The 22,884-nt window shown below is 17.5% G+C and overlaps 3 protein-coding genes across 3 annotated transcripts; 1 reads left to right on the top strand and 2 right to left on the bottom strand.

Moving 5' to 3' along the window:
* Positions 1-1,275: 1,275 nt before the first annotated feature.
* Positions 1,276-2,732, bottom strand: PGAL8A_00137800 (citrate synthase-like protein, putative; the record flags this gene model as incomplete). Its single annotated transcript, XM_028674911.1, has 2 exons — positions 1,276-2,372; positions 2,543-2,732. 2 exons carry the CDS (start codon positions 2,730-2,732, stop codon positions 1,276-1,278), a joined length of 1,287 nt encoding a protein of 428 aa, XP_028526495.1.
* A 1,437-nt stretch (positions 2,733-4,169) lies between these two features.
* On the top strand, positions 4,170-5,947 carry PGAL8A_00137700 (Zn2+ or Fe2+ permease, putative; the record flags this gene model as incomplete). Its single annotated transcript, XM_028674910.1, has 7 exons — positions 4,170-4,579; positions 4,752-4,803; positions 4,912-5,050; positions 5,206-5,324; positions 5,401-5,488; positions 5,557-5,621; positions 5,813-5,947. The coding sequence occupies 7 exons, from the start codon at positions 4,170-4,172 to the stop codon at positions 5,945-5,947; spliced, it is 1,008 nt and encodes a 335-aa protein (XP_028526494.1).
* Positions 5,948-6,474: 527 nt separating this feature from the next.
* Positions 6,475-22,500, bottom strand: PGAL8A_00137600 (conserved Plasmodium protein, unknown function; the record flags this gene model as incomplete). Its single annotated transcript, XM_028674909.1, has 1 exon — positions 6,475-22,500. The coding sequence occupies one exon, from the start codon at positions 22,498-22,500 to the stop codon at positions 6,475-6,477; it is 16,026 nt and encodes a 5,341-aa protein (XP_028526493.1).
* Between the last annotated feature and the right edge of the window lie 384 nt (positions 22,501-22,884).

Genomic DNA, 22,884 nt, shown 5'->3' with positions numbered 1-22,884 from the left:
AAAAAAATTTTTTTTTTTTTTTTTTTTTTTTTTTTGAATTTCACTTACAAAAATTTCTATTAAAATTTTTATTCTTAAAAAAAAAAAAAAAATTATCTTAATATATTTTTCAATTTTATACATAGTTTGATAATTTAAATTTAATTAAGAAAATAAGAAAAGTAAAATAAAAAAAATTAAATTGAGAATTATTTTCCTCTTCGTTTAATATTCATAAACCCTTATAATATATATATTCTTATTTTTATACTTTAAAAAAATATAATTAGAGGATAAAATTTTAATATTAATCCTATAAAATATACAAAAAAAAAAAAAAAACAACGTATATTTTTTTAATATTTTTTATATTTTCCTATTATTATGTATTCTTATTCTTTGCATTAACTCTTATTTGTAATCCTTTAAAAAAAAAAAAAAATAAATATAGTTTTTCAAAAATATTATAAAAATTTAATTTTATGAATTTCCCCTTTTATATAAATTATTGATGCCACATATTTTACATTACACGTTTTTAAACAACATTTTACGAAAAACAAAAAAAAAAAAAAAAAATACTTGACATTTTAACTTTTTTTTTCTTTTTTATATAGTTTTGAAAATATAAAATGAAGAAAATGCACATAACATTATATTTCTATTTATATATAAAAACAAAAGATAAATAAAAGAAATGAAATAAATTTATTTGAATGAAAAAACGAATTCACCTTTCATTTCAAAATCTACTTTGTTTTAATTATTAAACTTCTATGAAATAATTATTACTAAAATTATATAAATAATTTAAATATATATTTTATTAATTTTAATAAATAGTATAAATAATACATACTAAACATTTAAATAAGTTTTAAAATAACTATTGAACATAGTAATTTAGACAATTTTAATTTATTGCTAATATTAATTAAGTAAATATTTATATAAGTCTTTTAAACTTATAAAAGACAATTTTATACAGTTTTAAGTTAAAATTTTTTTTTTTTTAGTAATATTAAAAATATGTAATACAACCAAAATTTTTTTGAAAAGCTTTATTTTTTATATAAATGTTAGAAATGAAGAATTATATATTTATGAGACTTTTAATTTTAATCTTTTATATTAATATATAATAAAGTTTCAACTTTTTTTTTTTTATTTTTATTTGCTATATATAAGAATAATTTAAAAAAAAAAAATAATAAAATAAAAATTAAATATATTTTTAAAAGTATAATTAAAATTTATTAATATTTCTTTTCTTATATAGAAAATATTTTTTTCTTTTTATCTTTGATTAATATCAATATAATTCATAGGTGGGTTACCAATATAGGTACTTGAATATTTTATAATTTTATTATTTTTTTTTTGTTCATTTATATGTGTAGTAAAACTCAAAAGTCTTGATAAAAAATATAAGACTGGTAATAATTCTGCTGAAATATCTAATAAATAAAAAGTTAAAAGAGTATAATAATATGAAGATGCATATTTATTTTCACATTTTAAAAAAAAATTTTCTATTTTCATAAAATGATTTAAAATATCTAAATTTGACTTATAAGTATTTGAACAGTATTTCACTAAATATTGTTTTAAAATATTGCTCTTTTTTAAAAAAAAACAATTTCTATAAAAAAAAAAATTAATGTTGCTTTTTTTATCCATTTCATATTTAGTTATATTATTAGGAGAAAATTCAAAATTTAAAAAAGATTCAAGTGAAGAATTAAAATCAATTTTTTTAAAAATATCTATGTAAAAAGTAACAGCTGATAGACATATATTAAAATAATTATCATTAATGTTAGATATCATTCTTATTAAAAAGGTTTTTTCATTAATATTATTCTCACATATTAATATTAAAAGTATATTTAATAATTTTATTTTTTCTTTTTTAATTTTGTTTTCATTTTCATTTAGTCTGTCTTTTTCGTATGTAGTATTTTCAATATCCTTTTTCATAGTTTTCCATCTAAAATCACAATTTTCAATAAAGAATGAACAAAAATTATCAAACTTCTTTTCATTAATTCTCAAATGATCCTTTTTATTAGAATAAAAAACCATTATTAATCTTAATGAGCATGCTAAAATTTTATAATAACTTAAATTAATATCATTGTTATTTTTTTCAAGTAAAGAAAAATTAAACATGCATATTCTTAATAATTCTAAAAAATTAGAATTTTCTAAAATTTCATTTATTTTAAAAATTTTTCTTTCATCAAAATTTCTAAATATACTCTCAAAATAATTTTTTTTTTCATCTAATTCCTTTAAATTAGCTAACCTTCCATATAACAATAAGAAAATAATTTCATCAAATGTGGACATTTTGCACAAATCACATAAATTGAATCCTCTATAAAAAATTTCTATTGATGTTATAGGTAGATTTAGAAAATTGTATAATTATTAATTTAAAATTATTAAGAAAAAAAAAAAAAAAAAAATAAAATAAAATAAAATATATTTTATGTACTTATTTATATATATATATAGAAATGTTGCTTTTTTTTTTTTTTTTTTTTTTTTTTTTAATTACCTTTAAATTCGAAAAAAATTTCAGTTTCTAAAATAATATTAGGAAGAATCTGGCAATTTTCTTTTGTTATTTTTTCATTTTTCTTATTAGAAGATATATACTTTTTTTCAAAAAAAAAATTTTTTTTTAAAAAATGATATTTGTTTTGTTTTAAGGAAAAAGTAGACAATTTTCTTTTTAAGTTATTCATTGTACAAATATTGTATTTCACAAAAAAAGGAAATTAATAAAAAAATATATGTTCTAATAATTAGACAAATAATAAATATGTATATTATTTTTCTGTTAAAAAATTTATAGAACTCTTATTCATTATTTTATAAAATTTAAGGAAAGATTAAAAAAATAAATTTTGCGTTTGAGCTTTATAAATATTAAAAAAATAAAAAAAATAAAAAAATAAAACGCATGCATAAAATGAAAATTAAGAAAAAACAGTATATATATATTTACATATTTTATAAATTTATTCATAAAAAATTTGAAAATAAAATTTACATTTTTTTTTTTTTTTTAGTATTTAAAATTATTTAATTTATTTTTTTTTTTTATTAATATATTTTTTCATGTATCTATATTTTTATATCTAGATATATATATTTATATTATAGTTTTCGTGTATTCATGTATTTTTTTTTTTAATTATACTTTATAGGGATTCTTAAACTTTCTTTTAATAAACTAAGATAAATATAATATTCATTTTTAGCTATATATAAATTTATGTAAAAATATTAGGAATTTTTTTTTTTCTCTAATTAATAAATTATTGTTTTTTAAGTATTCAATATATTTATTAACTTTTTATTATTCACATTTTATAGAGAATTATTTCATTATGTGTTTTTTATTTTATTTTATAATTATTTTTTTATTCTTCCTCTTTTTAACCTTCTTTATTTATTTCGTTGTTGTAAAATCATTAGTTACATAAAATAGTAAAGAAAGTACAAAAAAAAAAAAAAAAAAAAAAAAAAAAAAATTTTTTTTCTTATTGTTTATGAAAACATATATATTTGTATGCATATATTTAATAAACATAATATATAACTATATATATATATATATGTATATATATTTTTAATTTATTTTAATATTTTTAATTATAAAAAATTTTTTAAACTTTATGATAAAATAGTTTCAATTTTATATTTTTTTAAAGAATTACAGAAAAAGAATAATTTATTACATTTTTTTTTTTTTTTTTTTTAATATTTTTTAATTGTATATTTTAATTTCAATTATTTTTATTTAATTTTTAAGATATAAAAAATATGTTTTGTAAAATTATGAAAAATAAAAATATTTTTTTATAGTGTAAGTTATATTATAAAGAAAAATAATATGTATTTTATAATGTTTATTATAGAAGTAGTAATTTTTTTATATTAATATTATTTTCTTGATTTTATTATTAATAAATTAGTTTATTTTATTAGTTTTCATATACATTGTAATATCATTAATATTTTTACAGAAGAATTAAAACGTATGGAATGTTAATAGGATTAATTTTATAAAAGAAAAATCAGAATAAATTCATATTTATTTATAAAGAATTTCCAATTTTATTTATTGTTTTAAATTATTAAGATATAAATATATCTATATAAATATATGTAGGAATATGGATACATTTTTAGCAAAAACAATTTGTATATTTATTTTTATTATAGTTACAACAACAGGATGTTTGATACCCTATTTGATAGGAATATATGGGAAAAAGCATGAAAGTCAAAATGAAAATAAAATAAAAAACATCCTTTCTAATTTAAATTGCTTTGGTTCAGGTTTTATATTTTCAATTATAATGTTTCATTTATTACCAGAAACTATTTTTGTTGCAATTGAACATGATAATATGAAAATTTTCAATTCGTATGATAAGGAGATAAAAATTCTGTATATTTTTTTTTTTGTATTTATTGGATTTTGTATGCAGTTAGCTTTAGAATATGTTCTCCCAACGGATAGACATATTTGTTGTGTTCTTCACGAAAATGAGAATGTGATTCCTAATGAAAATTATATCAAGTAAAAATATATTAAAAGTAAAAATTATTACACAAAAAAAAAAAAAAATTTTATTTTTTCTTTACCCTTTATTTACATTAATTTATACCCTTTTAATATTTTTTTATTTTTAATTTTTTAAAAATTAATTTCACTTTTTATTATAATTGATTTTATTCTTATACTATTGCAGCAAATTAGTAAAAACTAACAACAATTCTCACAATTTAGAGATGCATAACGTGGTAATAAAATAGTTTATTTTTAAATGCTTTTCATATTTTATATTTGTATTTACATGTATTCTTATTTTTTTATTTTTTTATTTTTTTATTTTTTTTATTTTTTTGAAGATTATTAATGAAGCTCAATATCTTCATGCATGCGAAAATCATAATATCACAAAAAAAAATTCGTGGGAATTTTTACAAGTTTTAACTATGCAATCATTTTTCTTAACATTATCGTTAGCTATTCATTCATTCATTGAAGGTAAAAAAAAAAAAAATATTGTCTTTTTTTGTAATATTTTTTTATACTTTGTATTCAAAAACATTTTATTTTTTTTTTTTATTTTATATATCTTGTTTTTATTTTGTAAATGTGTATATATTTTTTAATTTTTTTTTTTTTTTTTTTTTTTTTAGGAATGGTTGTAGGAACGTCAGATCAAGTAAACTATGTTTTTATAAATTCATTTTGTATATTATCTCACAAATGGATAGCAGGAATAACAGTTTCTATATCATTAAATCAGAATAATTTAGTAATTAATTTTTTATTATACATAATAAATAATTGTATTTCCCTAACAAGCTTATTTGATACTTTTTTTTTTGTAGAGTAACAGTTTAAAGATAATTTTATTGATGATATTTATAATTTCATCACCATTGGGAATTATTTTAGGTTATGTAGTTCAGGCAGCAGGTATAACTATTTTAAAATTTGTAAATTTATTTGGTCAGATTTATTTTAATTTAATTTTTTTTTTACAGGAGAAAAAATAACTTGTATAATTAATGCTATTTCTATAGGAACTTTACTTTTCATTGGATGTGAAGTAAATCTTTATAAAAAAAAAAAAAAAAAAAATTTATGAGATATATGTAAATATATTTTTTTACAAATTTCACCTTATGCATAATATATTATTGTTATATATGCTTATATATAAATATATATATATATATATATAAATATATATATATATATATATAAATATATATATATATATAATTTTTTTCTTTTTAGATATTATTAAATGAAATAAATGAAAAATTTAGTAGGAAGGTTAGATTTACAAAATGGATTAGTTTTTGTTGTTCATGTATTATTGCATTTTCAATAATTTGCTTAATGGCTCATATTTCTCCACACACACATTAAAACTATTAATATTAATTTAATATAAAAAAGTATTTTATATATATTTATAAGTTTCAACATATTTGTTTTTATTATATATGTATTCTTAACATCAATCATTAAATATGTTTTTAATTTAATAACTTCAAAAAAAATAATTTACATATTTATATGTTTTATAATATATATGATTTTTTTTTTTTTTTTTTTTTTTTGTATTAATTTTTTTTAATATATACACAATTTTTTTTAATTCATTACTCATTGCTCTTTTTTTTAATTCATATAAAAAAAGGGATATTTTTTTTTTATCATATTTTTTTGTTTTTTATATTTTTAAGATACTTATTAAGTAAATATTAAAAAAAAATTTTTATGATGTTATTTATTTAAAGAATAAAAAGTTGTAGATTTTATAAGGAACATTTAAAAAAAAAAAAAACAATATAATAAATATATGCATATTTACTTATAAACGCATATATTTATAAAAATAAATATATATATATATATATATATATATATATATATATATATATATATACAATTTATTGCTTATGTGTTTGCGTTGCATAATTATACAAAAGATAATAAATTTGAGTTGATCTTTGCAATATAAAAGTAAAAACTTTTAAAATATTATTATTTTCTAAATAAGTATTGGTTATTTTTTTTAAATTAATTTTATTAATATGATTTAAATTGATATTTTCTATATTGATTTTATTAACTTTTTGATTGCTTAACATAGCATAAGTAAAGTAAATAACGCAAGTTAAAATTTTCTTCAAAACATTAATATCAATTTCAATGTTTTCTAAAAACTTTTTAATATTATCTGAAGAGTATTTTTTATCATTAAAGGCATTATATTCTGAATTAAATAACTCAGTAGTAATTTCATGAGCATTTTTTTTCAAACCACTCTTATCATAAATAAATTTATTCATTAATACGGAATCTTCTTCACTTGATTTTTCTTTTAATGTTAAATTATTTAATAAAAAGTATATTATATTGGTTAGTTTTTTCAAGGCTGTAGAAACACTTTTTAGCATATGATAATTTTCAAATTTTATTATGTTTATAAAATAAAAACACGTATTCATAAAAACTTTTAAAACTATTTTAATATATTCATAATATTTAGTTTTTGATTGTTGTACATATTCGTCATATAAACCAATATCATATTCAATTATATCTAAACATAAATTAATACAATGGAATTTTATGGAATATTTAGGTATAATATTTTGCAAAATTCTGTGTGTTCTTATATTTTTTCTTCTTTTTTCGAGCATAGAATTATTTAGGTTTTTGTTAAGTAGATCATTTTCATCTTTCAAGCTAATGTCATATATAACAAATATGGATAAAATATTTAACAGATCTTTAATATATTGTAGTATATAATTATGTTCTTTTATTATATTGCATATATTTAATGATATTTCGTTAAAATTAAAACTTAATGAATTATCTAAAATAAATTCTTCATCTTTCATCATTTTACTACTTTCATATGTATGATGATAGTTATTGAAATTTTTTATTTTTTTCTCATCTAAAATACTATCAATTTCTTCTTCTACATTTTTATTTTTTTCATTTTCTTTCTCTTCATTATTATTAAGTTCCTCATATTCATTTTCATCCTCATCTTCATCTTCATAGTCATTCTCGTCTTCCTCCTCATCATCTTCTTCATCTGTATCAACAGATTCTTTTTCTATTGAACTAGTTTCTTTTGACTTCTTATTACGTGCATTTTTCTTTTTCTTTTTATTTTTTTCTATAATTTTTAATTTTTTTAGGTTTAAATAATTCTGATGAATATATAATAAATAATTTTTATATAATCTTAATAAATAATAAGTACTAGAATAAATTATATCTAGATTGACTAAGTTAATGTTTGCATGATTTATATATTCTTCTGAACATGTTTTATCTGAATGCATATCTTTATTTAAATTATCAAATAAATTATGTTTATTTTCTTTCATTTTGTTGTTGAAATCTTCTAAATAATTGTTAATAATATCGTTTTTGATTTGTTTGGTAAAATTACATGTAGATGCATAACATAAACATTTATATATTAAGTTATGATTATTAGTAGTGAAATTATTTACTTCATGAGTTATTTCATTCGATTTCATAAGGTAATTATTAACTATTAAGTGATTTATAAATATATTTATATTTTTAATAATCCATTTGCTTATAATTTTAAACAGATACAACCCTTTTTTATCTACTACTTTTAATATAACAGTTATGTATGAAATAATTAGCATTGGAAGTGGTATATAAATATTTTTGTTTTCTAAAAAGTTGGTTGGGAAGGTTAAAAATGATATACTATTGGATAAATAATTAAATTTATATTCATATAAATTATCAAAAATATTACTTTTTAAAAATAAACTAAATAAATTTTCTTTTGTAACAAATTCATTAATATAAGTTGTATCACATAGAGAACTTAATAAATAACATGTGTGTAGCATTTTATTTTCATTTTGTTTATCTACATTTTTATTAAATAAAAATAAATTTCCTTTTATTAAATTTATTATATTATTTTCATCAATTTTTATATCTATTTCATAAATGCCAATTTTATTTAATAAAAATATCAATAAATTAATACTTAACAGATTCAAGTCATTTTTGTTATATAAAAAGTTACAACAATATACTTCTTCGTATATATTTAAACTTCTATTATTTAAATGAATTTTATTTTTGAATTGATTTTTAAAATTAAAATTTATTAATGTATCGTTATTTTCATCTGTCTCATCATCTTCATCATTGTTATTATTTTTTATGTTTTCTTTTAATTCATTTTCATATTTTTCTTTTTCACTTTTTTTTTTGTTTAACATATTATTTTCTTCTCCATCTGTGTAATTTTTTTCTTTTTCTAAGATAAAACTTTTTCTTATCTGCTTCTTCTCTTCTTCAATAGATAAAAAATTTTGATTTTTCATATTTTCCTTTTCACTTTTGTATAAAAAAATTTCCGTATTATAATCAACAAATTTGTATATATTATTATAAAAATATATAGGAATAACAGAATTCTTATTTATAAGAAAATTTTTATAGGAATCAATAAATAATGTACTAATGAAATCATTTAAAATATCTTTATTTATTCTTTTGATAAGTGATAAAAACATATTTTTTGTATTACCAATGTTATAATCGTCATTGTACAAATAATTATAATGATATATATTTAAGAGTGTATATAAACATTCATATATATATATAATAGTATACTTATTTAATATTGGATGTTTTTTAGTAATTAATATGATTAAAAGTTCTAATAAATCGTCAAAAAATTCACTGCTTTTTAAAATTAATTTAGAGTACTCATTGTGTACATCGTAATATATTTTATCATTATTGTTTAAATTATCTATTTCTTCAATTTCATAAATATTTTTATACGTATTTATCATATATGCATTTTCCTTCTTTTTTATAATTTTTTTATTATTATCATTTAAAAATAATTTATTCATGGAAGAAAATTCCTTAAAATTTTTCTCCATTTCATTCTGTTGCTTATTAATTACAACATGCTCTTTTAAATAATCATTCTCATTTAATATAAATGCATTATTTTTCGGAAAATTTAGTAGATTGCTTTCAAATTCTTTATTTAAAATTTTTTTTGAAAATAATTCGGACATTTTTAGTTTTTTATGAAATTTTAAATTTTCTATTTTATATTCATCTTTATTTATTTGTTTTTCTTCTTTATTCTCTATTTTCTTTTCTTTTTCATTTTCTCTCTCTTTATCTTTCTCTTTTTCCTCCTCGTTGATTTTATTTTCTTTCTCACATTTGTCACCATCATCATCATCATCATCGTCATCGTCATTATTTTCAAAATTTTTTAGAATAAAAACTTTCTTATCTTTAAATAAATTATGAAATCCTTTATTAATACAAGAGAGATAATTAAATGCAAATTTGTTATTATGAGAAAAGAAAAAAATAGTAATAAATAAATAAACAATAAATAAAATAGGAGTAATTTGAACATTAAAATTGATGTAATAGGACGATTTAATTATTGATATAATACTTTTAAGATATTTTTGGATATTATTAATAATATAAAAGTAATTTTTTAAATAATATATTTTTTTATTAATAATGTTATTTTTAATCTTTAATACCAAATCTACTAAATAAGTAACCTTTTCAATGTATATTTTATAAACAACAAGCCAATTTTTATAATTAATATTTAAATAATTTATACTATTATATATGTAAACATTTTTCTGCAAATAATAATATTCTCTTAATTTTGATTTTATTTTATTAATTTTATTTTTGTTATTGTTTTCATTACTATTGTTATTATTTACACTATTTTTATTTAAATAGTACTTATTAAGAAAATTATCTAAATGTGTTTTGTTACATATAATATCATTTAATTGTTCAAAATTAAAATTTTTATCTAAACTTTTGAGAAATTTTTTATTATTATTATTATTATTATTATTATTATTATTATTATTATTATTATTATTATTATTATTATTATCGTTAAAACAGTTTTGTTCTTTTTCTTCTGCTGGTTTATATTGTATATAATTTGTATTATTGCAATATTTGAATATATATTTATTATTAATAGTACTATTTTTTGAAATATCACAAAAATTTACGTTGGTATTAATTATACTTGTATATAATACGTGAACTTTATCTTGAGTTTGTTCATTACTGATGTAATGAATATGTTCCATATTAGAATAATTATAAATATTCTGAAAATTAAAATCGTAATTAAAAAGATAATAATGATATATATAATGCTTTAAATAATTATCATTATAATTTTTTATAATATTAATATAGTGTGTTATAAAATTTTGCATATTATCAAAGTTGAAAATTGCATTTAAAAATTCAAAAATATTTTTTTTTTCATTAAAATTATCTTTATTTATTAGTTCATTACTGAAATTATGTTTCTTTTCATTTGTTAATTTGTTATTTTCTAATTCATCATTAATAAAATTTAAATCAATAAAACAATTAACATGCTTATCAATATTGTTTAATATATTATCTATAATGGGTATAAATATATTTAGTATATGATAAGATACTTTAAAAAATAAAATTTTCTCAATGTCTTTCAGTTTTTCAATATTTATATTTTGAGTTAAGTAATAAAAAACATTAAATTTATTTTCCCACATAATATTTATTAAACTTATTATATAATCTTTCATTTTTTTATTTTTTGAAATCATGTATACAATATTAAGACTTTTTGTAAAGTAAGAGTTTTTTTCAAATATATTATATTGTCTTAAATTATTAATATCATTTAAGAAAACATTTTTTTTATAATAATCTTTATTTTTTTTTAACAAAAATTTTGAATTTGTATTTAATGATAGATTATTTTCTTTATTTTTATTTTCTTCAATATCATAATCAATGTGAACAATCTCTGATATATTTTGAAAGTTTGAAAAATTGATGATAACATTTTTAATCATACAACTCAAAAAACATTGTTCTTCCAATTCTAAGCCTTCATCAATATTTGTAATAATATTTTTTTTATCAATATACTTAGATGGAATGAAAGATATTCCTAATAATGATAAAACACAATTTTCTATTAAAGAATCCGAATTATTTAAAAATAAAAATTTTCTCGTTATAATTTCATAAAAATATAAAATTAATTTAGTAATTGGAATTTTGCTATAATTATTAATAATTTTTTTCTTATTTACATTTCTTAAATCATTGTAGTCTATGTCAACATTCAATAGATGACTTAATTCTATCCATTCACATAATTCATTGTTCATAAAAATATTTTTTTTTCTTAATTCATTATTTAATTTTTTCTCTGTTTCTTTCTTTTTAGATTGTAATAAATCATTTAAAGGTAGTAATAAATTTTCCTTATATTTTTTATCTTCCATTTGTTCTTTTTCTACTATTTTTTTGATGTATTCTATATATTTTATTTTATCTTCTCTATTTTCATGAAGAATATTTGGGAATAAAATATTTTCATTCAACTTGTTCAATTTATTAAATATATCATAATATTTTACCTCATTATCAACAACCTTTTCTAAATCATTAACTAAATTTATTTTACTATTATTTTTGTTTTTTAAATAAGAAATAACGTTACTTGCGTTTACATCTTCTTTAACTGTTTTTATAGCACTCCTATTTTTTATTTCTTTTTCTTTTTCTTCCTTTTCTCTATTTATTTCATTAAAATTTTCTTTTGTGTTTTGATCATTTTCAGTTCTATCTTTTTTTCTTAATTCATAATCCTGAATATTATTACTATAATTTTCTTCCACAAAAGAAGTTATATTATTGTAATTTTCATTATTTTGTTCAAAATTTTCAATATTTAATAATTTTCTAAAATATGCATGCCTTTTAAAAGATTTCACATAGAAATATAATTTTAAATCACTCATATATACTAACTCATTTTCAATAAAATCGTATTTTTCTGTGTAAAAATTATTAATAGGCAAGAAATTATATGAACTACAATACCCAATTAAATTATAATCAACTGATTTAATTTCTTTGTAATAATCGACTTTAGAATAATAATCATTATAATTATCAGAAATTAAATTATAAAATGAAAAAGAATCATTCTCTTCTTCTTTTTCCTTGTCATCATAAAACACACAAATTTTTTTACTTTTTATAGTATCTATTAAATCGTTATCTGATAGATAATCATATATATACTTGGATTGATTCTTCTTTTTGAGTTTAAAATTTTTATATTTAGAAATGAATGTGTCATCCATTTTATAATTATCATTGTTTTCATTTTTCTTTAAAAAATTTATCTTTTCACATAAATCATTATTTAAATTTAGTAAATTTTTTTTTAACAATTTCTTTTTTCTTTCGTTTATATTTTTATTAGTAGAATCAATTGAATATTCTTGTTCGTTATCATCATCTTCTTCCTCATCGTCATCTTCATCATAACTATAATTATCATCATGCTTATCTTCATAATCATATTCATCAAAACAGTAATCCTCATCTTCATCATAATCATTTTCATTATCTTCATCAAAACTTTTATAATTAGTAAATTTACCAGAATTATCATGATATTGCTTATTATTAATATATGGTTGATCAAGTTCTTTCTTATTATGAAAATAATTTTTTTCTTCTTTGTAATTTAAATAATTAGTAATAGTATTTTTATTTTGATTTTTATCCCAATCATTTTGTGCATTTTTAAATTTCCCTCTATTTTTTTTATTTTCTTCATTTTCATCTTCTAGTTGTTCTTTTTCTTCTTCACATTCTTCATCTTTCTGCTCATTTAAGTAGGATATCCAATTGTGTGTATTTAAAATTTCTTTACTTGATGAATTTTGGTTATTTAAATTTTTTTTCGTTTTAATTAAAAAATATTTCTTCTGTCGGATTTTTGTATTTTTCAATAGGTATAATAATGGTAAATCGATAAAATTGTTAAGTATATTTTGCATTTTTATAGTCCTATTAGAAATAATATAGCAATTGTTAAATTTTTGTTTGTTTAAATTATATATGAAAATATTTCTTAAAGCAAATTTTAAAAAGTTAAATGATTCATTGTCTCTTTTTAAAACATTTATAGTAGTTTTTGAATCTCGAATAAAAATTTGCAAAATAAAGTAAATAATAATTTTGTTCATTTCACTAGTTCTAAAGAAATTTTTTAATAATAATATTAAGTAAGTTGTTCTAGAATTTATGTTAATATTTTTAAATAAAAAGTTATGAATATATATGGGTGAGCATAAAGATTCTGTCATATTTATTTCTTTTTCTAAAAATGATTGTTTTTCATTAGTTGTATCATCAATATTTAAATCAAACTGAAATTTTTCTATTTTTTTTTGCAACAATTTTTCATTTTTCCATAAATTATACATATGAATAAATAAAACATCTCTTTCAAATAATATTTTTAAAATATCAAAACCCAATGATTTTATTTTGTGAAAGAATAATGAGATATAATATTCTTTAGAATAGGAACATGTAAGATATTGCATTTTTTTTTCAAAATATACATCACCAGTCATAGTATTGAAAATATTATATTCACCACTTTCTTCTTTTGTTATAGTTCTATTATTACTATTTAAAAGCATCTCTGAATCAGTTAAATTTTTTTTTAAAAAGAGACTTTTTTTTTGATTATAAATACTTATATATTCTGAATAATTTTTACACTTTAAAATGATTTCTTCAATGTTTTTGTTTTCTTCATGTAAAATATTGTCTAAAAATATAATATTGAAAAATGTATTCATAAATTTATTAGATTCTCCTAAAATTTGCTCATAAAGATACATAGTTGGCCTAAAATCACACAAGTAATCAAAGCGTTCATTCATTACTCGATTTATTTTTTTATTCTTTTCATTAGATGGTAATGGACCCTTTAAAATTAATTTAAAATAAATGAAAACTAAAACAATTAAAATAAACATTTCATTATCTTTGAAATTTATATCTGATTTACTTTTTGCTTCTCTTAATTTATTTTCTTTAATTATTTGAATTTTTTTTTCCTTACTTAAATTATATTCATTTTTTTTTAGTTCTATTTTGTATTTATATACTTCTGTATTTAATAAATTAGTTTTCAATTTTAAATCTTCATAGTATACTTTAAGTTGATCTAAATTTAAAGGAAAAGAATTATTCAAAAATTTTTGAGTAAAATTATTTGATGGGGATGATAATAAATTATTATTTGAGTTAAAGATATTATTAGATTGATTTAAATTAGAAAATAAGGATGGACTATTATTAGAAGTAAAGGGATTGTTAGTAAATAAATTCATTTTAGATGACTCTTGATTGTTAAAAAGTGATTGATTTGTTATACTACCAAAATTTTTATTAGTTAAATTAGAAAAATTATTGCTACTATTATTTAAAGATGATATATTTTGTGATCCTGATTGGTTATTAAATATATTTTTATTTTGTAAATTAGAAGATGATAAACTAAACATTGAAGAAGATGGATTATTTCCTAAATTATTAAACAGACTTGGTGTTGTATTTGCCCCCATTCCTATTTTTGGCATTGTTGTAGTTTTATCTGAAAATGAAAATAATGGTTTTGATAACAAAGAATTAGTGTTTTGTTGATTTTGTAAAAATGAATTTGTATCTGATATATTTCTGTTAAACATATTTAGTGATTGGTTACCCATATAACTTGTATTCTGATTAAATGCCATAGATGATAAAGGATTATTAACATTCGTAGATATACTTTGATTTGGTTCTTTATTTGCATTAATATTACTTAAAAAATTATTATTTGTATTATTTGAGTTAAAAAGGGAATTTGAGTTATTTGTTGAAAACATGGAATTATTAAAAATATTATTTTGATTTATTGGAGAAAAAAGATTTGGTTTGCTCAAATTATTAGATGAACTGCCAAAACTAGGTGTAGTTAGAACTTGATTAGTATTAGAAATAGTACTACCAAATAAATTCTGTTGATTATTATTTGCAGTATTAAAAGTGTTCGAACTCATACTATTGTTACCACTTGCAAAATTTGTTGATGAATTATTACTAAATAAAGATCTTGAATTATTTGAAGAGTTTGTTTGATTAAAGATATTATTAATATTTGATTGATTATTTTGAGAATTAGAAGTACCAAATAAAGAAGTACTTGTGTTACCTGAAGTTGTATTTATGCTACTAGGTAATAAAGTATTTGAAGTTGACATGTTTCCATATGTTTTATTTGTATTATTTAATAAAGAATTATTCATAAAAGAAGAGGAAGAAGGTTGATTTAAATTAAAACCTAATGTATTGTTATTATTCTGATTTTGCACAGATGTAAATAAATTAGATGAATTGCCTACATTTGTACTTAACGGATTTGTTGAAAATATACTTGAACCAGTTGTTTGCTTAGTATTATCCATTAATGAATTATTTGTTGAAGTATTAAATAAATTATTCGACATTTTATTAAAAGAAGAGGTTGGAAAAACAGAAGTCACATTTGTTGACTGAGAAAGTGAATGTAATCTAGTTGATGGTTCATAATTTGTTCTTGCATTTTCTATTGATGGAGATACTTTTGATAATGATAAGGAACTATTTTGTGTATTAAATATATTATTTGTAGTATTTGATAAATTATTTTGTGTCCCAAATAAAGTGGTTTGATTTGTTTTATTTTCTAATAAATTTGATGTATTACTTAATTTATCGTCTGATTTAAAAAAAGAAAAAGATGTATTCGTTAAATTACTAGAAACATTATCATTTAATGTATTTTTTTCACCAAATTGTGTTACTGTATTATTAAATAAGCTGGAGGAAGGTAATGTACTCAATGGGGTATTACTAATTTGCAATTGATTTGAAGGTTGTGATAATAAATCATTTGAATTGGTAATACGTGGATCCAAAGTATTATTATGTAAATTAGGCGTATAAGAAAGGGTTTTATCAAATATTTTTTGAGATAATATATATGGTTCAAAAGGAATATTATTTTGTTTTAATATTTGTTCTATTTGTGAAATATAAGTATTATTTAAATTTATTTCATTTTGCATATTTATTATTTGATATTCTAAATTTTTTGATTTATGAATATAATAATTATATCTTCTTTTAAAAATAGAATTTTCTTGCTTGTTCATAAAAATTTCTAATTTGACATCTTCATCTAATATATCTTCTTTTTCATATTTTTTATCTCTTATCTTTTTTAAAATAAAATTATTTATTAAATTATAAAATATATTTTGAACTATATAATTTGTTAATAATATTAAATGTTTACATATATTTTTCTCTTCATCTGTTATCATTAATTTTTTTTTTAAACAATTTTCATATACATCATCTTTGGTATCATTTAAGTTTATATCTACTGGTACATTTTCTTCTTCTTTTTCAAGATCTTCAAAAAATAAGTCAAAGTTATAAAAAATATCAAAAAAAATAGTAGATTTGGTGGATTTCTTATTATTATTATTATTATTATTTTTTTTTCTCCTAATATCATCCTCATCATTATAAAATTCTTTTCCATTTATTCTATTATTTTCTAATTTTTCTTCATATTCTTCTTCATATAACTTTTTTCCTCTCACTTTTTTATCTATTTCCTCTATTTTATCTATGTTATTAAAAAAATACCATACCTTACTTAATGACAAGTTAAATTTTCTTTTGATTCCTATCATATATAACAAAAAGTTAATACATTTCATAAATGTAATAATAATTTTTAAATTAAAATATGGAGGATAAAAATTATTAGATAATTCCTCTAATTTTTCATACTTAATTTGCCCAATAGATAATTGTCTATCTATATTTTCTAAATTCTTTTTAATGTGTTCATTTTCCTCAGTATATCTTTTCATAACTTCTATATATATATCAGGAAATATTTGAGTTAACGTGCATAACACCGATAGTGCTGATGAAGAATTTTTAACAAAACTTGAACATAATATTTCAATACATAAACATTTTAAATTAATTATATCAATAGATGAATTATATTTTGTTTTTATTATTTCATAAAGCATATCAAGTAAATGCACAGTCTTATATTGTTTTATATTTTTATTTTTTTCTTCTGTAATCTTATTGGACATACTTAGGTTATGAATAAAAACATTTTTAAAATTAGATGTATTAGTTATCTTTTGAGTATCTATTAAAGAAAGCAAATTATTATATTTGCTATTTTTTATTTTAAATAATTTATTTTCTTCTTCTAATTTATGTTTTTTGTTATCTTTCAAATCTCCTTTAAAATTGTCTACTTTCAAAGAAGACTGATTACATTCATACTGTTCCAACAAAATGTAATCAATTAATAAATTTTTATTAATAGGTAAGTAGTAACACAATTTATTATTGTTAACAGATGACAAAAATAATAGACACTTTTCTAACATTTTTAAACAATTATAGGGATAAAAATTTTTTTCAAATATATTTTTTAATAAATACCTAGTATCAATATTATTTTTTTTTTCGCATTCTAATTCGGTTTTTAAAATAATTTTTGCTCTGTTCATTAAGCTTTCATTAATAGTACTAGAATCATCATCTTTAAATATTGGCATTTCATATTGTTTGTCTTTAAAAAAATCAATAGAATCTTTATTTTCATCAAAAAATATTTTAATTGCTTCTTTGCTATTATAAGAACCATCATGATTTCTTCTTGTTAAATTTCTAAATTTATTTTCATAAGATGATATTTCATTTACATTGTATTCATTTAGCATAATGGTTTTCAATTGATCAAGGAGAGCTTCACCAATTTTATTTTTATAAATCAAATCTACAATATTATATTTATTAAATTCGCATTTTAAAAAATTATTTTCTCTTAATAAATTTTCTGTTAATTTATTTTCTATTAATAAATAATTTAAACAATTTTCTTCGTTTAATATTTTCTCAAGTAATCTCTCATCCATTAGATTTAAATCAGAACAATTTTCTGTTACTATATTTTGAACTGTATTGCTATTAAAAATATTTTTCGCTAATGTATTTTGTTCATTTGATGAATTTAAAAATGTCTTTAATTCATTATTTAAATTTGTTTGAGTTGAATTTGGTTGATTAGTGTTTTGTTGTAATAAATTTGATTGATTTACATTTTGTTGCAATAAATTCAATGGATTTATATTATGCATGTCATTCAAAATACTTGGTTGAAGAGAATTGGACGATTTAAAATTTATAAAAGATTTTAATTTTGTATTACTTTGATCTATATCTTGTAAAATTTTGTTAGCTTCTTTAACATAATTAGTGTATTCCTTATCTATAAATAAACTTTTTTGAGCATCATAATTTTGAGGATAAGATTTAAAAACATTTTTTTCTTGTAAATGTTTTTCAATCAATGTATTTTCTTTTATTAATTTATTTAAATATGTGTTGTTATTCAATAAATAATCTAAAATGTTATTATTTTTTAAAATATCTTTAAGAAAATTATTTTGTTCAAATAATTTTTCTAATAAATTAATTTTGAAATAATAGAGATACGTAAAACAGGTAGAACTATCATCAAAATCATTTTTTAAGTCTAATTCTTTTACATCTTCTATTGGTAAATTTACATTAACTTTGCTCAACATATTTTTATACAATTCTTTATCTAATTTGCTATTACTTTTTTCATCTAGTAGATTAATTTGTGCTTTTTCGTTATTTTTTCTTTTTTCATATATATACTGTTTATTAGTAATTTTTGAAAATTCACTAAATTTTCCATTTAATGAGCAAGTAAATTGGTTAAATAATTTTTTTGTTAAATTAAATATATTTAAATTAGCAGTTAAGGGAGTTTTAAAACATAAAACAACATTTTCAATAATTTTTAAATCATATATATTATTACAAAGAACAGCTGCAAAATCTAAAACATGGACAAAAATATCTGAATAAAAATCTAAACAAATTTTCATTTTTTCTTCTGCTACCATTTTTAAACTTCTAAACTTCATCAACACCATTCTTCTTTCTTCATTTATACTGGAATATTTATTTTCCTTTGTTGAATATAATTTTTCATAATCGTTTGTTGAATTATCTAATTCATTCACCTGTTCTAGATTATGATGATAAATCGTTTCATCTATTTCTGAAAATTCCATGATTCTTGAATGATATCTGTTAATAATGTTTTTTAAAATACATATATACTTTGTAATTAATCTAGGATAATTATTGCATATAATTTTTAAATAATTCAACACATCTATTATATATTCTCCTTTTTTTTTGTAAATATAAATGATATTATTAGAAGTATTAATTTCATTTGTGTTATTTTTTTCATTGTTATATTTATTAAAATAATTTATAGTTTTATTTATAATTTCACTTTTTTTCTTTTTTTTTAAATGGAAATCTTTTGTTATATGATAATCAATGAATGTATTCCATAGATCCGTAGTCCTTGAGTTTTTAATAAATGAAAAAGAAAAAATTATATGAAATAAATGGAAAATTAGACTACCTATTAATGTTGCACTTGATACTTTTTTTAAAATTGTATTATAAGAAACTTTAAAAAAATTATCTTCAAAGATAGAAGAAAATATATCTTCTTTATTTTTTACAAATAAACTTATAACAAACTTTAAAATGATGATATTTGAGTCTATTTTATCATCATCATTGCTATTGTTTATATTCCAAAATTCTTCCGTTTTTTCTGTTTTAGAATTTTTCTTTTTTTTATTTTTTTCATTAATTTTTGTAAAGAATAAATAATAATAAGATATATTTTCATTTATAAAAGAAGTACTAATAGAATATGTATTTTTTATGTTCATTAAATTTTTATAATCTTTTTGAGAGCTCATGCAATTATATTTCCATATATCTGGTTTGTAAAAGTTATCAAAATTTATTTTTTTTTTTTTAAGTTCTATTAAATAATTCACATCTTCTTTATTAGTAGATGCATTATCAACATTTATATTTTTTTTTTTTTCGTAAATATATTTTTCAATATTAGGATGTAAGCATAATATTAATAATAAACTTATCTGTGTTGTTAATGTTAAACTTGATTTCTCAAAATCATTTAAACTACAATTACAATTATACCAATATCCACAACAATCTAAACACTTACGTAAATAATTGTTTTTTGTGGTATTATATTGTTCATATAGTTTCCATTTTTTATCCTTTAGATTTTCATTAATATCAAAAATGGTTAAATCATTTAGATTATTTCTTTTTTCTTCTTCGTTATTTAAAATATTTGATAAAGTTAAATTAGGATTTTTATTTTGAGTTAATAAATTTTCTTCTCTATTATCAAAAGTTTTATTTTGTATATTTGCGTTTTTTTCCTCACAACTACTTACCATTATGCTGTTCTGAAATAAATTACTTTTATTAGTATTTACATTTAAATTTGAAATATTCTGATTATTTACTGAATTTGAAAGTGTGTTGTTTGTTAATATATTAGATGTATTATTTGTTAATAAGTTAGATGTATTATTTGTGAGTAAATTTGAAGGATTATTTGTTAACAAATTAGATGTATTATTTGTTAATAAATTAGATGTATTACTTAACAAATAGTTGTTTGATAATAAATTTTGTTGGTTATTTAATAATGTATTATTGACTGATGCTATATTACGTTGGGGTGTATTATATGTAGTAACAAAATCATTTAATTTATCTTTACTTACTTGATTTAAAACATCTAAATTATTTTGATTATAAATGTTTGAATTAGTTAATTCGTCAATTTTATTCAAAGATGAATCTGATACATTGATATCTAATTTATAATAATCATCAATTTGTGAAATTATTTTATTATTTCTTATATTTTTCAAATATCTAAAAAAGAACTTTTTTTTCTTTTTATCTGAAAATAACATGTTATCTAATTCTTTTACATAATGATCAGTTGATATAAAATCAAAATATTTTGAAGAAACTAAATGATTTAATAATTTAAATATTCTTGATATAATACTTGCGTTAGCTTGAAATTTTGAAAAATATAAAAATAAAATATCAATTAAGTTAAAAAGGATGTTTATTTTATGAGTTTTATAATTAAATACATAATCAATTTTATCACAAATGTCATCATATTTAATTAAAAATTTTATAATTTTTTCTATTTCATAAAATATATTTTCTATAAAATCATTTTCTGTAAGCATAATTAGTACATATAAAGAAAATCTATCTGAATTTATTTTATTATTTATATTATTTTCTGATACAGTTTTTGAATTATTTATACTGCCAATCGAATTATTTGATACTGAACTTTGAATGCTTGATGTTTTTATGTCTTCATTTTTTTTTAATTCATTATCAGTATAATTTTCTTCTTCTTTTTCACTGAAATTTTCATATTTAGTTGATTTTTCTTCATTTTTAGCAGAAACACCTATTTTCTCATTTTTGTTTAAGTATCTCATAATTTCAAAAAAAATCATAACTATTAAGTTTTCCTTTTCTATGCATTCTTTAAATATCTCACATATAAATACTGACTTTGTAATTTCATTAACTAAATTATTTTTTTCAATTTTTAAATATACATCATTAAACAATTTGCAAACGTAATATGCATCTCTATTTAAAATAATTGAACATTTAATAATATCTTCCGTTAAATTTAGCATATTTGGATAAGTATTAGATATGTAATTATTTAAATCATTCTTATTTATATCTTCTTCTTCATATTTTAAAAAATAAAATGGATTTGAAAGAATTTCTATATTAGAATCAAAACATTGTATTAATTCATCTTGTATATTTTTCAATTCGTTAATTGTCTTCTTTTTTTTAAAAAATTTCCTGTTTTTTCTTTCATTTTCATTAACTGCACATTCATAATACATAGATAACTTTTTGTAAATCTCATAATAAAATATAGTAGAATGTTCTACTTTTTTATTTACTTCTTCATTCTTCATTTTCACAAATTAAAACAACATTTATTTAAAAAAAAAAAGAATAATTTAAAAAGGAAAAAATAAAATAAACGTAAAAAAATACATTAAAGATTACATTATTGTAATTTTTTGATATAATTTTTTTTTTTTTTTTTTCTGAAATATTTTATTTTATATGGAAACATATATATAAAATGTTAAAAAGTATTCTTCTTATTTTAACAAAAATATTTTTTTACAATTTTAATAATGTAAACAATTTATACTGTAAATTAATATATATATATATATATAAAAAAACAATATAGATACATATATTTATTTTATATTTAAGTATATATAAATATATATATTTTTTTTTTTCAATTTTTCTTTTTTTTTTTTTTTTTTTTTTTTTTTTTTAAA

This window comes from Plasmodium gallinaceum (genome assembly GCF_900005855.1).
Source record: "Plasmodium gallinaceum strain 8A genome assembly, contig: PGAL8A_v1_65, whole genome shotgun sequence".
NCBI lineage: Eukaryota > Apicomplexa > Aconoidasida > Haemosporida > Plasmodiidae > Plasmodium > Plasmodium gallinaceum.
This window is presented reverse-complemented; position numbering and strand designations above follow the sequence as displayed.